The sequence below is a fragment of the Balaenoptera acutorostrata genome, chromosome 3, assembly GCF_949987535.1.
Source record: "Balaenoptera acutorostrata chromosome 3, mBalAcu1.1, whole genome shotgun sequence".
Classification (NCBI taxonomy): Eukaryota; Metazoa; Chordata; class Mammalia; order Artiodactyla; family Balaenopteridae; genus Balaenoptera; species Balaenoptera acutorostrata.
This window is the reverse complement of record NC_080066.1, coordinates 32,301,085-32,314,205: the sequence shown is the minus strand read 5'-3', so window position 1 is coordinate 32,314,205 and position 13,121 is coordinate 32,301,085. Positions and strand designations below refer to the sequence as shown.

At 48.3% G+C, this 13,121-nt stretch overlaps 2 protein-coding genes across 8 annotated transcripts in view; one reads left to right on the top strand and one right to left on the bottom strand.

Moving 5' to 3' along the window:
* Positions 1-4,338, top strand: part of MTMR10 (myotubularin related protein 10) — a 45,570-nt gene extending 41,232 nt beyond the window's left edge. For 3 of the 5 annotated variants that reach the window (XM_057543866.1, XM_007167506.2, XM_007167507.2), the window contains one exon: positions 678-3,745. In XM_057543866.1, the coding sequence (XP_057399849.1) occupies positions 678-1,274 (597 nt within the window). In that variant the 3' untranslated portion in view covers positions 1,275-3,745. The other 2 variants (XR_009007673.1, XR_449781.2) reach the window with 2 other exon arrangements.
* A 740-nt stretch (positions 4,339-5,078) lies between these two features.
* The window catches only part of FAN1 (FANCD2 and FANCI associated nuclease 1), a 29,955-nt gene continuing 21,912 nt past the window's right edge, over positions 5,079-13,121 (bottom strand). For all 3 annotated transcript variants that reach the window (XM_007167504.2, XM_057543865.1, XM_057543864.1), the window contains 4 exons: positions 9,784-9,887; positions 9,057-9,251; positions 8,318-8,446; positions 5,079-5,327 (listed from right to left, as the gene is read on the bottom strand). In XM_007167504.2, the coding sequence (XP_007167566.2) occupies positions 5,190-5,327; positions 8,318-8,446; positions 9,057-9,251; positions 9,784-9,887 (566 nt within the window). In that variant the 3' untranslated portion in view covers positions 5,079-5,189. The remainder of the gene's footprint in view (positions 5,328-8,317; positions 8,447-9,056; positions 9,252-9,783; positions 9,888-13,121) is intronic.

The following is a 13,121-nucleotide window of genomic DNA, read 5'->3' as shown; positions in this document are numbered from 1 at the left end:
TTTGTGCAAACCCTGCGTTGAGTTCGTCTGTCGGTGCCGTATTTCCAGCAGTGTTTGCTCACTTTGTGTCTCTGTGCCACATTTTGGTAATTCTCACAATATTTCAAGTTTTTTCATTATTATTGTATTAGTGATGGTGGTCTGTGATCAGTGATCTTTGACATTGCTATTGAAAAAAGATTACAACTCGCTGAGGGCTCAGATGATGGTTCGCATTTTTTAGCAACAAAGTGTGCTTAAATTAAGGTATGTACATAGTTTTTTTTAGATATAATGCTATTGCACACTTAATAGATTACAGTATATTGGAAATGTAATTTACGTATGCACTGGGAAACCAAAAAATTCATGTGACTTGCTTTATTGCGATACACACTTTACTCTGGTGTCTGGAACCGAACCCACTGTATCTCTGAGGTCTGTCTATAATGGATAGAATATATCTCCTCCCACCCCCATGCAGGCTACAACCTAGGCAGAGTCAAGGCCTAAAAGTGTTAAGCTCCAGTGGAGGAGGATTGGAATAAGTATTACCAGGGAAGGAACAAAATATTATTTAAGGTTGAAATTCTACCAGTTTTTCCTAATTTCGAGTTTATATTTACCATTACACTTCTACTGTCTTTCTAAAAAGGGAAGCTCCAGGAAAATAATGCTAAAATCTCTCTTCTGTACAGAAAAGCTACAGCTCCACACTAAGAGGAATGCCAGCTTCCTTAAAGAATGGAATCATCAGTGACCAAGAGTTACTTCCCAGGAGAAATTCATTAATATTAAAAGTAAAGCCAGACCCCCCCGAGCAGAGCGACAGCCAGGACAGGGGTGCGGAGCAGTACTTCCGAGAGTGGTTCTCCAAGCCGGCTGACCTGCACGGGGTGATTCTGCCGCTTCTCTCTGGAATGCACATCAAACTGTGGAAACTCTGCTACTTCCGCTGGGTCCCCGAGGCCCAGATCCAGCGCGGGGGCTTCATCACGGCCTTCCACAAGGTCTCCCTGCTGGCGGACGAGGTGGACGTGCTGAGCAGGGCGCTGCGGCAGCCCCAGGGCAGCCCCCCGGAAGCCCCCTGCCCCGAGCTGGTCCAGAGCAGGCTGTACTTCCGCGCTGGTGGCCCGCACGACGCCCCGGGGACACCAGACTTCCTCTCCTCCTCGTTCCCCTTTTCCCCAGTGGGCAATCTGTGCAGACGGAGCATTTCAGGGACACCGCTAGGCAAGTTTTTAAGTGGGGCCAAAATATGGTTATCTACTGAGACACTAGCAAATGAAGACTGAGGCGGAGTGGCTTTCTGAACGTTCTGAGGGAGCGAGAGACCGTCTCTTCTGAAGTAAAACTGCTGGCCGAGGCGTTTGAAGCTCTAATCGTTCTATACGTAAGAATAACAGTTGAAATTTGCACTAATACTTTAAAACATGTTGAATTATGCTTCCTTCACAATATTTTTAAAAGATAGGTATAACTTTTGTTATTTATGTCCTCTTTCTATCATTCTAGGTCTGGCTCATTTTTAGATCATTTGCAGGCAGACATTCCCACGATCTTATTACTGTGATCAAACTAATCAGGTTTTGTCTGCGACATTTATCTTGTCTACATCCATTTTTCCAGCCACCTCCTAAAGGTTCCCTGATCCTCAGTTGGATTAGCAGCCCAGAGAAGCAGACATCAGGAGAGTTAAGAAATTAGTGTTTAGTATATTTTCACGAAGCATCCAGTAAACCCCCAGTGTGCGTTAGTAGGTATTTGTGTATTTTTCTGGTCACTTTCTATTATCTCTAGTTGAGCTCACCTGAGAGTTGCGTGTTCTCACACTGTAATTTATTTTAGATCACTTTGGGACCGTAGATCACTGTGTTTTAAAATCATGAGTTTCCTTAGGACTAACTTTAAAATGATATGCACTGCTGACTTTAAAAGCATTTGCTATAGATAATTAATTAAATTTAGAAGTGCCTTTGACATTAATATTAAGATATGAAGAACACAGAGTAAAACAGAATTTGTTTTTTAAATTAGGGTGTCAAAGTCCCACTGCACATTGGAAAGAGGCTGGTCACACTCAGCATCATACCGACAGCCAGGAGTCCCCAGAGGCACACATCCCTCTGAAAGTCACCGAACACAGCGGGTCTGGAGCAGGGTCCGGGTCGGTGCGGCAGCATCACTGACACCCACCCTCAAAGTAGAGGCCCCGTCAGAGTCCAGTGGGGAGCACTCCCGGGGGCACTTTCCCTTGGAAATCAGTGATGAGGTCTTGAGTCAGGTCACCTGAGTGCTTAGTGCTTAGGAAGGGAGGACAGGAGAGTAACAACGGACTTCTCTCAAAATACTGCCACTGTAACAAATGGTGAGAGCGCCCGCCCCACCCAACCTGTGACAGGTGTTCCGAGGCGCAGACAGAGGTGTGCTCTCGTCTCAAATTCCCGTTTTCAGGTTGTGTCACAAGAGCCGAGTCAAAGCTATGGGCCAGAGCTGGAGCTTACTGTGGCCATGCCGGTCACAGCCTCCCCGACACCCCTCACTTCTGTGTAAAAGATGGATGTCTTCAATGTGGCTGTTATTTAGTTTCTTAAACTGCCATCTTAAGCTTTTTAAAAAACGTTTATAGTAAAGTATCTAGTTAGCTTATGTCCTTTTCTAAAACAAGTTTTTTCAAAACAGTGTGTTTTACCTTTATATGTAACAAATAGATGTTTCTATTTGAATTATTTGCCTTTTAAAAATGGTTGGATAATGTCTCTGGACTTACAGGGACAGAAGTTCCTATGCAGTCTTAGCAAATCCATCGTGTGGATAAACCCAGTGTTTTGCCAACTTGTCTAGAAAGTAAGGGCTTTCTTAGTTTATATAAATAGCACTGTTGCCATTAAACGTTTTAAGTCCTTGATTGGAAACCAGCTCCGGTCCCCTGAAAACCCCACAGCATATCCTGCCACTGGAAGTGTAATAATTCTTCTTCCTTTTTCATTAGGCTGCTTTTTTTATTATTACAAATCGTTCTGAATTTGTTACTGTTTTTTTGGATTGAGCATTTACTTTATAGCTTTTTTCTTCCCTCTCACATTTATTTCAACCCTTTTAGTAATTTTTTTTTGGTTAACTTGCAAGTTTAAAAATGATTAGGTACTATTAATACTGTTTTAAAATAGAAAATTTGCATATTTTTGTACGATAATCAAATGTAGTAAAATATAGTTTATTTTCGCTGAACAGTTGTTATATAATGATTATTGTGCCACAGTTTATCGTGCATAATATGAAAAACAACTACTACAGCCTTGAGTCCTGGCCCCTGCAGAGCTGCCTGGCACGCTGCTGGCATGGAGGACGTGTGGGGACAGAGTCCGAATGTGGTTCTGGACGCGGACACGGAGCCTGTGCTGACAGAGGGCCACACAGGCGTCAGGCAGCTCCGGACTCGCTAGGATCGGACTTAAAGGTGTACCATGTCTTACTGTTGTTTTGTGATGGAAACCAATTTTAAAACCAAAAATTTCTAACTTTATTTAAGAAAGTATATTAATCTGTGCTAACAGAGGGTGAAAACTATTCAACGTGTCCTTCAACAAAATCTGCTTGCTGTAGTAGTAACCTCAAGCAGTTAAAACTTGATTTTGAGAGAAAATGAAAACCTTTGTGCCTAAAATTGACTGTGACTTGGGTTAAAGTAGGATGTGCAGGAAGGTGAGAGACCCTGCTTTTCAGCAGTCGTGAATGTGAAGGAAGTGTTGACTGCTAATAAAATTTTCACAGGAATCGTTGCCTTCGTTGTCAATATGAATCCCCTGCGAGAACACGGAGCATCAAGAAGCGAGGGTGTTTTCTTCAGCTGTGCTTGTGTGTCGTCCACGCGACGCTCTGTCTGCTGTAAAGCAAGGCAGAGATCGGTAACATTTCTAACCTCAGTTCACAACTGGCTGTTGTCATGGCCATGTGGGTTCATGGACCAGGCTCTAACTCGTCCTTCCATTTAACAAATTAAAAAGCTGGGGAGTACCATTTCCTTAAGAAGGTCTTGGAACTAGTCTCTGGGAGCGGGAGCCTGGCCCGGCACACCTGGGCCTACCGTTCTGATAAACCCCGTCCTGCGTCCACCTTCCCCAGCCCAAGGCTCTTCCAACAGTGACGGGCAGCCCTGTACCTGCACACCTTGGAGATACTGCAGGTCGGTTCCAGAGCCCCACAATAAAGCGAGTATCTATCTATCTCGATAAGGCAAGTCATGTGAATTTGCTGACTTTCCAGTGCATATAAAAGTTATATTTCCACTATACTGTAGTCTTTTAAGTGTGCAGTAGCATTATGTCTAAAAAAAAGTGTTCTTACCTTGAAGTATAACCATCATCTGAGCCTTCAGCAAGTCATACCATAACAAATATAATGATGATGAAGAAGTTTAAAATATGGTGAGAATTACCCAAATGTGACCCATAGACCTGAAGTGAGCAAATACTGCTAGAAAAATGGTGCTGATAGACTCGCTCGACACAGGGCTGCCCCAGACCTTCGATTTATACAAACGCAGTATCTGCAAAGCACAATAAAATGAGATCTGTATGCATACAGGAAATTGCCTCTAGTCATTAGGGATGTTCCCAAGGAGAAGGACGAAAAGGGACAACTGCCTTTGATAACGAATGTCCCTCCCTTTGGTGACACAGGCCCGAGAGCAAGCACTGACAGAAATAATAAGGAAGTTAATGAGAATTTGTTTCTTAATTCCTAAAGAAATCAGAGTTTCATCTGTTTATGCCCATCTTGGATAATCATAAAACAAGAATTTTAGCAGCCAGATGTGTAAGGGCAGTATAGAAAAACAGAGATAAATTAAGGAATCTCCATTTCCAATATACTTTTTAGAGAGAAACATTGTGTATGCTCCTTTTATAAAAGACCTAAAGCTGTGAATCATCTCCTTTTGGGGGGTTTTCCAGCTTTCCTGTAAGTCAGATGCATCTAGCTCCTGAAACGGCCACCAAGGTTTTGACCTTTTTAAAAGTTCATTACCTGCTGTGTGGAATCAGTGAGTGTACTGAAGCCAATACCGAGGTTTGTGATACACAGACACTGTACAGTGATAAGTCCTTACACTGCCAGGTTTATTACGACAACAACAAAATCAAAATTAAATAAGATGTAGTGACACTTGACGCTTCTGACGCTCTCAGATGCTCCCAGGCCCACAGCTCTCAGTTGGGGCCCCTGCTCTTGGCTCCAACCGCAGCCACGTGGCAGACCTCCACGTCCGCCCCCAGCCGGTGCAGCTCATCCAGCCAGATCATCTGCTTTTGCGAAAGACGGTCACTGGGGCCCTTCACTTCCACCAGCTGGGAGACAGAAGGGTCATTCAGGTAAGCTACGGTAGTTTCCACTGACAGCTATTTAGATGGTTTATCCTCTATGCTGCTGTACTTACATATGTATAGCAACTAAACATACACATATGAAATTCAGTGAGAAAGTTGCCTTTTCTGTAGAAACCAGACAGTTCACAGAGAATCAGGAAATCTATTCGTAATACAGCAGTTGAAAAATAGTTTTAAAGCACACACTGCACTGTTACTCTCCTGCTTAACACCCCTCAATCACTTTTTGTCAGGTCTGCAATTAAACCCAAACTTCTTGCCATGCCCTACAAAACTGTGTGATCTGGCGCCTGCCAACCACACCAAAGGCTTCCTCTCAGTTCCCGAGACAGACAACATCTGCCCAACCAAAGGGCAGACATTCATCACGCTTGCTGTTCCCGCCACCTAGGACATGTCTCCCTGTTCTTCACGTGCCTGATGTCTTCTCCTTCCGTGCTCAGCTGAAATTCATCTCTAAGAAGGGTCCTTTGTATGCACTTCTTCATGGTGTCTTATCACAAGATAAAACTGCTCATTACATATCAGCTCCATGAAAGCATAACTGTGTCAGTTTTGTCCACTGCAGATCACCAAAATTCAAAACACAGCAATGAAAACTATCCAAAACGAAGTATAGAAAAGAATTTTTTAATGAAGAGAGCATTTCAGCAACCTAAGAGTAGTTTAATTAGAGTCCCCAAAGGGAAGAAGACAGAGAAAAATATTTGAAGAAATAATGGCCAAAAATTTTTCAGATTTGATGGAAACTAAACCCAAAGATCCAAGAAGCTCAGTGAACCCCAAGCACAGAACCATAAAGAACATGACACTAAGAAACATCATAACTAAATTGCATAATCAGTGAAAAAATGAATCTCTTCAAAGCAGCCAGAATTTTTAAAAGCCAGAGGGGAAAGACTGATTTCTCGTTGAAAACAATACAGGCTAGACAACAGTGGACCAATATTTTAAGGTACTGAAAAAAACCTGTCAACAGAATTCTTTGCCCAGAAAAAAATATCTTTCAAAAACAAAGACTTAAAGTCTTAAAATATCAATAGATGAAACCTAAATAATTCATTACTAGCAGACCTCCATTTCAAGAAATGTTAAAGGAAGTTCTTCAGTCAAGAAGAGAATGATAGTACATGGAAATCTGGATCTATACAAAGGAATGACAAACATTAGAATTTGTATCTACATGAGTAAATATAAAGACTCAGTCAACTGTAGAAAGCAAAAATAATGTGCCACAGGGTTTATAACATGTCGAGGTATAATGTATGAACACAGCACAAAGGCTGGGAGAGGAGATATAAAAATATACTGTTGTTATGTGCATGATAAATGAAGATCCCACGTGCCACGGAGCAACTAAGCCCGTGCGCCACAACTACTGAGCCTGCGCTCTAGAGCGTGCGAGCCACAACTACTGAGCCCGAGTGCTGCAACTACTGAAGCCCTCACACCTACAGCCCATGCTCCACAACAAGAGAAGCCACTGCAATAAGAAGCCTGCACACTGCAACAAAGAGTAGCCCCCACTTGCCACAACTAGAGAAAGCCCACACGCAGCAACGAAGACCCAATGCAGCCAAAAATAAGTAAGTTTATAAGTGCGTCCTTTTAAAAAAAAACAGGGGCTTCCCTGGTGGCGCAGTGGTTGAGAGTCTGCCTGCCAATGCAGGGGACATGGGTTCGAGCCCTGGTCTGGGAAGATCCCACATGCCGCGGAGCGACTGGGCCCGTGAGCTACAACTACTGAGCCTGCGCGTCTGGAGCCTGTGCTCTGCAACAAGAGAGGCCGCGATAGTGAGAGGCCCGCGCACCGCGATGAGGAGTGGACCCCGCTTGCCGCAACTAGAGAAAGCCCTCGCACAGAAACGAAGACCCAACACAGCCATAAATAAATAAATAAATAAATAAATAAAATATTTTTTAAAAAAACAAAAAAACAAAAATAGATGACAGGTTTAAAGCCAAACATGAATAACATTCAATGTAAATGTTCCAAATACCCAATTAAAAGGCAGAGGTTGTCAAATTAGATGAAAAAGTAAGACCAGATAAATGCTGCCTACAAGAATATATAAGAAACTCAAATATAAAGAAAAAATATGTTAAATGTAAGAGAATAGAAGAAGTATCACATTAACACTAACCGAAAGAAAGCTGGAGTGGCTATATATCAGTTCAACTTCAGAGCAAAGAACCCAGGAATAAAGGAAGGTCATTTCATAATGATCAAGAGTTCAATTCATCAAGAAGACATGACAATCCTAAGTTTATACATCGAATAATATATGAAGCAAACATTGATATAACTGCAAGGGAGAAAGACCCAAATCCACAATTACAGTCAGAGACATCATATGACACTGGAAGCATGATTCATTAAAGAACAGGTTAGGTTGTGACTTTGTCAAAAAGGATTTGTACCAGAGTTTTTTTTTCATCTCAAAACTCAATAATAAGGAAGACACCAGCCTGTGATGGGCAGCAGGATGAGGCAAGGGAGGCATCCAGCCTACAACACGTGAGGAAGTGCTCCCTCCTGGAGCTTAGAAAACAGCTCCCAACCATCCTGGCCTCCTGGCGCTCACACCTGCAAAACCTCCACCCTTGAGTGTGGACTTGCTGCTAACAGTGGACACAGCAAAAGCAATGGAACTTCACTGCCAAGATCAGCTGCTAAGAGACTGACTTCTGTCTTGCTCACACCCTGGCCCTTCTCACTCACCTGCTCGGATGAAATACGCTGCCATCGGGGGAGCTGCCTGCAGAGAGGCCCACATGCCAGCACCAAGGGCACCTCTGCCAACAGCCACCGAACAACCCCAGCCCTCAGTCCAGCAGCTCTCAAGGGATTCGGCCTTATCAACCACCATGCTAGAAATGCCTAGATTGTGGCCTTTGATTAAGTTGATCATAAAGTTACCAACATGACTTTCCATTCTGGCTCAACTGACCTTAACGTGGTGACTTTGGGAGCTCCACACCACCAGGTCAGGGAGGCCCCCTCGGCAGTGTCGGAAGTCCACGGCCAGGCGCCGGCACACACCACTGAGGATGGGGCCCCCCAGGCAGGACACAAGATCCTGGACACGAAACACAGGGACAGTCAGCCCTCCCCCAGGACAGAGACCCTGAAGCCCCCCCAGTGACTGTGAGGTGGGGCGGGGACTCCATGTGTCATTCAGCAGAGATGCGTCCAGGAACACCAAGTGCCCTTCTGCTGCTTGTGCTGGGGCTCCAGAGCCAGGGGCTAGAATGCCCCCAGCAAGCTCTGGGGACCACTTCTCCTTGGGTCAGTTACCAAGCTTCTGCCCGGTCGGGAACATCCGGGGAGCAGCTAAGGAAGAGGGAATTTGGGGTAAGCACTCAGGAATGTGACAGTGATGACCCTCAGAGGCCCGCAGTCACAGGACAGGGACGGTGTCGGCCCTCCAGGGGCCACAGGCCAGGCCAAGGGAAGCTGCCAACCAAATGGGCAGAAGGCGTAACTGAGGCTTGTTCATGCTTGTGATTGTTCCTTCAGTAACACAGGCCTGTGGGCTGGGGTACCACACATACACACACACACACGTACGTGTGTGCGTGCATATATACCCACACACATACACATGCATGTAGGCATACGTGTGTGTGTTTTGTTACAGTTGCCAAAAGGACACCCCGCATCAAGGAATCCTGCCTGCAGACCGTCACCTGGGCTTGCTGAAGAGAAGCGAAGCGATCCCAGCTGACAAGGGAGGCCACCCTGCCTTCCTGGGCCTGCCACGCGGCTGCCACCCAGGCCCGCAGGCTCTCCGCAGGGGCACCGTGAATCTGCTGCAGCCGGGCCTCGATGGCCAGTGCTCTGCTGGCGAAGAAGCTGTCCGTGCAGAGGTCCAGCGGGGCCGCCTGTGTGCAGGGAAAGTAAGCTCACGCTGTGCCTGGGGAGGCCGAAGTCATGAGAAGAGTCAAGATCAAATTTGGAAACTGGCCAATCTGATGAAGTTGACACGTTCTTTTTCTCAAAAGATATGTAAAAATTACCTAAGTAATCTGATATAAAAGCAACTTATTACACTGGGTTTTTTAGAGTGATAATTTGCAAAAGGAGCTTTTAGGTTAAACTGGTGGAACTCTTAGCAGGCACATGTGACAAAGCATGTGAGAGCACCTGGGCCCACCAGGGTGAAGCTGAAGAAACTTACACTAGAAGTTTCAAACGGAATGATTCCAGTAAAGTAGGCTTAAAGTTTAAAACTTAACATACTTACATTTTAAATTGTATGAATCACATTTTAAAATTAAAAGCTATTCTTATGGTGGAATTAGCACCATCCAAAAGAGGGGCAGGTTTCTGATGGCTGCAGAGGCGGGGCACCCGGGCGGGAGTGACTCACGCACGTGCAGGAGTCTCTGCTGCCTGAAAACGTGCCGTGATTACCTGGTAGGCGTTTCTGAAGGCGTCTGGTATCCCGTCCATGAAGATGACATCCCATAGGAGGAGGCCGTACAGCGTGCTGAAGGTGGACCCTTCCCCATGGATCCCTGAGACAAAGTCACACACACACAAGAAAAATCCATTTCTTCTGTTTTTTAAAAACCACCACCATATCCTACTGCCTACTCAATTTGAAGAAAATAGCAAATATTTTACATTCAAATGCAAATGCTGTTTTTGTTCCATTCCTAGGTCATTTTTTTACATTATATTGCTTATATACAGAAGCCTTGTTTAAAGGCAAAAAATCTTAGTAATCATGAGAAAATTCAAATGCACGTTTTGGCGCTAGAGTGGAAAAACCTAAGGAACACGTTCAAAAATAAATAAAAGCAGATTCCCTCCTCGGGCTCTGGGGGTTCCATTCGGTGGGTTCGGAGACGGGGGCATCCCCTGAGGGGCTCTGGGGCAGAGGGTCCCTCGGCCTCACTTGGAAAAGCCCTCTGGGAAGGAGTCTGAGCGCCCTGGGAGCCTGTGCCCTCTGACCCCATTCGCCTCCTCCACCCAGTACTCCTCTGCCTCGGCCTGGACACCGTGCCCGGGGTTTCTAAGACTCGGGGTTTTACAGAAATCTTCCGCGTCAGAGACCACCTAGTCCAGACGCCCCCTTCACCCCACATCCAGACCACACGATGGGGCGGTGACCTCAGAGAGGCCAGGCCCAGGCCCAGCCCCAGGCTATGTGAACGGCAGAGCAGGCTCCGCAGGGCTGGGGCCTCCCGGAGCGAGCCGAGCCCCACCCGGCCCCTCGGCGCACCTGACGCCTGCGCCCCCTGAACAGGCTGCAGCATCTCTCCGGCCAGTGGGCCCCAGGCATCGCACACGAGGTCAGAGGCAGCACAGGTCCCTATCAAGGCCCACTGGAGGCAGCCCTGGCCCTCCTCCCCGTCCAGGCTGCGCTGTGCGCCCCCTCAGCTGGCCCCTGCCCTGCAGGCCGTCCTCCGCTATCTGCTCGGGCCGCCAGCTGGAGCCCTGCACGCCTGCCGGGCCAGAGGGAGGCAAGCCTGGCCCTCCGCCCTGGACAGCAGCATCCCTGAACCCTGAGCCGTCGGCGTGTGCTGGTGCTGTTAAGTCCACTCATTTGGGGAGATCCTTCTGAGGAACTCTGAAAGAAACTTCCCCAGAGGGTCTGAGGTCGCCCTCACGCCAAACCTTCTCCACAGGAAAGGCCCACAGCAGGGTTCTGCTCAGGTTCACTGCATCAATTTTAATAAAGGAAAAAAATATTTTATAAAAAAATTGATATTCCAGAATCGGAACTGTCCGTCTGTCTTTCAAGCTCACGGCTAAACTGAAAGCGTTCGCTGCGTGTGGCTCACAGCCGGCAGCCGCCTGCCCAGGGCCTGCTGCTCCTCCCCTGACGCCGGGTCACAGGGCTCCCGCCACCGCCGTGGGCACCGATCCTGCGTCCTGTTCTTTTATTCCTGACCCTCCGGGCCTCCCGCATCTCTGTCCTCACTGGCGTGTGCACTTCGCCCTCAGCAGCATCACCTTCCCGGTAAGTGATACAGACGTCACACAGGTTCATCTTAACCATCACCTGGGACACGCAGCAGAGAGAGGCCCGTGTGTCACGAGGTCCCCTCCTGCGGGGTCGTTTTGTGTCCTCACTCATCTGAACGATCCCATCACACGCCAGTGAAATGATGTCCTGATTTTCACATACGTGAAGATACCTGAGTGTTCTTCAACCTAGTGACCCTTCAGCACAGACGGGGGGGGGTCTGGCCTGGACATGCGGACCGAACCCGTGGGCCCCCTGGGAGTGACCACAGGAGCCAAGGTCTGGGGTCTGCTTCCAACATTAGGGGGGACGGCGGATGGAGGAGGGCTGGGTGAAGCAGGGGGCGCGGGGAGCTCCGCACACCTCTCTGCTTTCCCATAAACATAAAGGCATGTTCCGCAGCTTCCATGACATTAATAACAAGTTATTTTTTAAAAAAGGCTAAAGCCCCCCCCCCCCGCCCCAGTCCCTCCAAGGTAACTGCCCAGCCGTCGTCACTGCCCTGACGGGCAGCTGCAGCTTCCTCTGCGGTTCCCTCACGGTTTTTATGTTACTTTTCTATTCAGTACATTCACTAAGGACAGAGACTGACCAGTTCCTTTTACCAATTATAAGGCAAATTCTCACAGTCTTTTCTTCAGTCTGGCCTTAGACAAAGCACTGAATTTGCAGTTCCTTCTCCGAGGCCAAAATCGAAGGAAGAATGGAAGAAGGGAAGAGGGCTGACAGGGACACAGACAAGCCGAGCCACCTCCAGTGGACGGCAGGGACAAGCAGACGATCTTAACACAGCTCTGTGCTGCTCTCAGGTGAGCAGGCCCGCGGTGACAACCCTCAGGACCCAGCACAGGCCCCGCACGCGTGGGCAGACGGGCGCGGCCCCTCCACTGTGTCTGGACACCGGTGCCTGGGCTGCTGACAGCACACAGGCCGTCGCACACGAGTCACCACACGTCTTACTCAGGTGTTCCTCAAATGGCCAGGCCCAACGCCCGAACATGGACCCCTTGCCCTCGGCGTCTCCTGGCTGAGACCCGCATGCCGGGGACGTCCCCAGGATGGCCCAGGGGCCGGGGGCTGCTCCCAGCACTCAGAAGGGACAAAGGAGACACAGGCTTGGGAGGAAGCGAGGGACAGGATCCAGGTCCGGGCCCGTCCTGGCTGGCCTGCTGCATCCCCTCCCCGGCCAGGGACGCTTATCACCTCCCTGAGGTTCCAGTGCACCTGCCAGCCGCGGGATCTCTCTCTCTGGCGCCTTCACCCCCGAGCAGCAGAGACGCCGGGTGCCCTCCCCAGCCCTCCTCCCCTCCCCTCGATGGCCAAAGGGAGTCCTCGGCTCCCAGTTTCTGGAACCAGGCAGAATTAATTCCCACTTGGGCTCTACACGGTTCAGAAAACGGATTCCGAGTGAAACCTACAAAGTCTGAACAAAGAGGATGCCAAGCAGCCCAGAAAGAAGAGAACCAGGGGCACCTGGTCCTGGTCCCTCTGCACATCTGGCCTGAGACACAGAGAGCATCTCATCAGCGGCTCAAAGAGCAAAGTCCCACTCACCCCTGAGGGACCGCAGACCACCTGCCCTGCAGCCGCACATGCCCGTGCACACCCACACAACCACACACACACACACACACACACACACACACACACACAGAGCAGCCCGGTTCAGCGGGAACTAGCGGTGTTTCTCTCTCGCAAGGTCACGTCCGTCATTTCACTGTGAGGCCTCAGCTCCCAGGAGACGCAGCAGAGCGGGCGCGGCTGGAGGGGCAGGTGA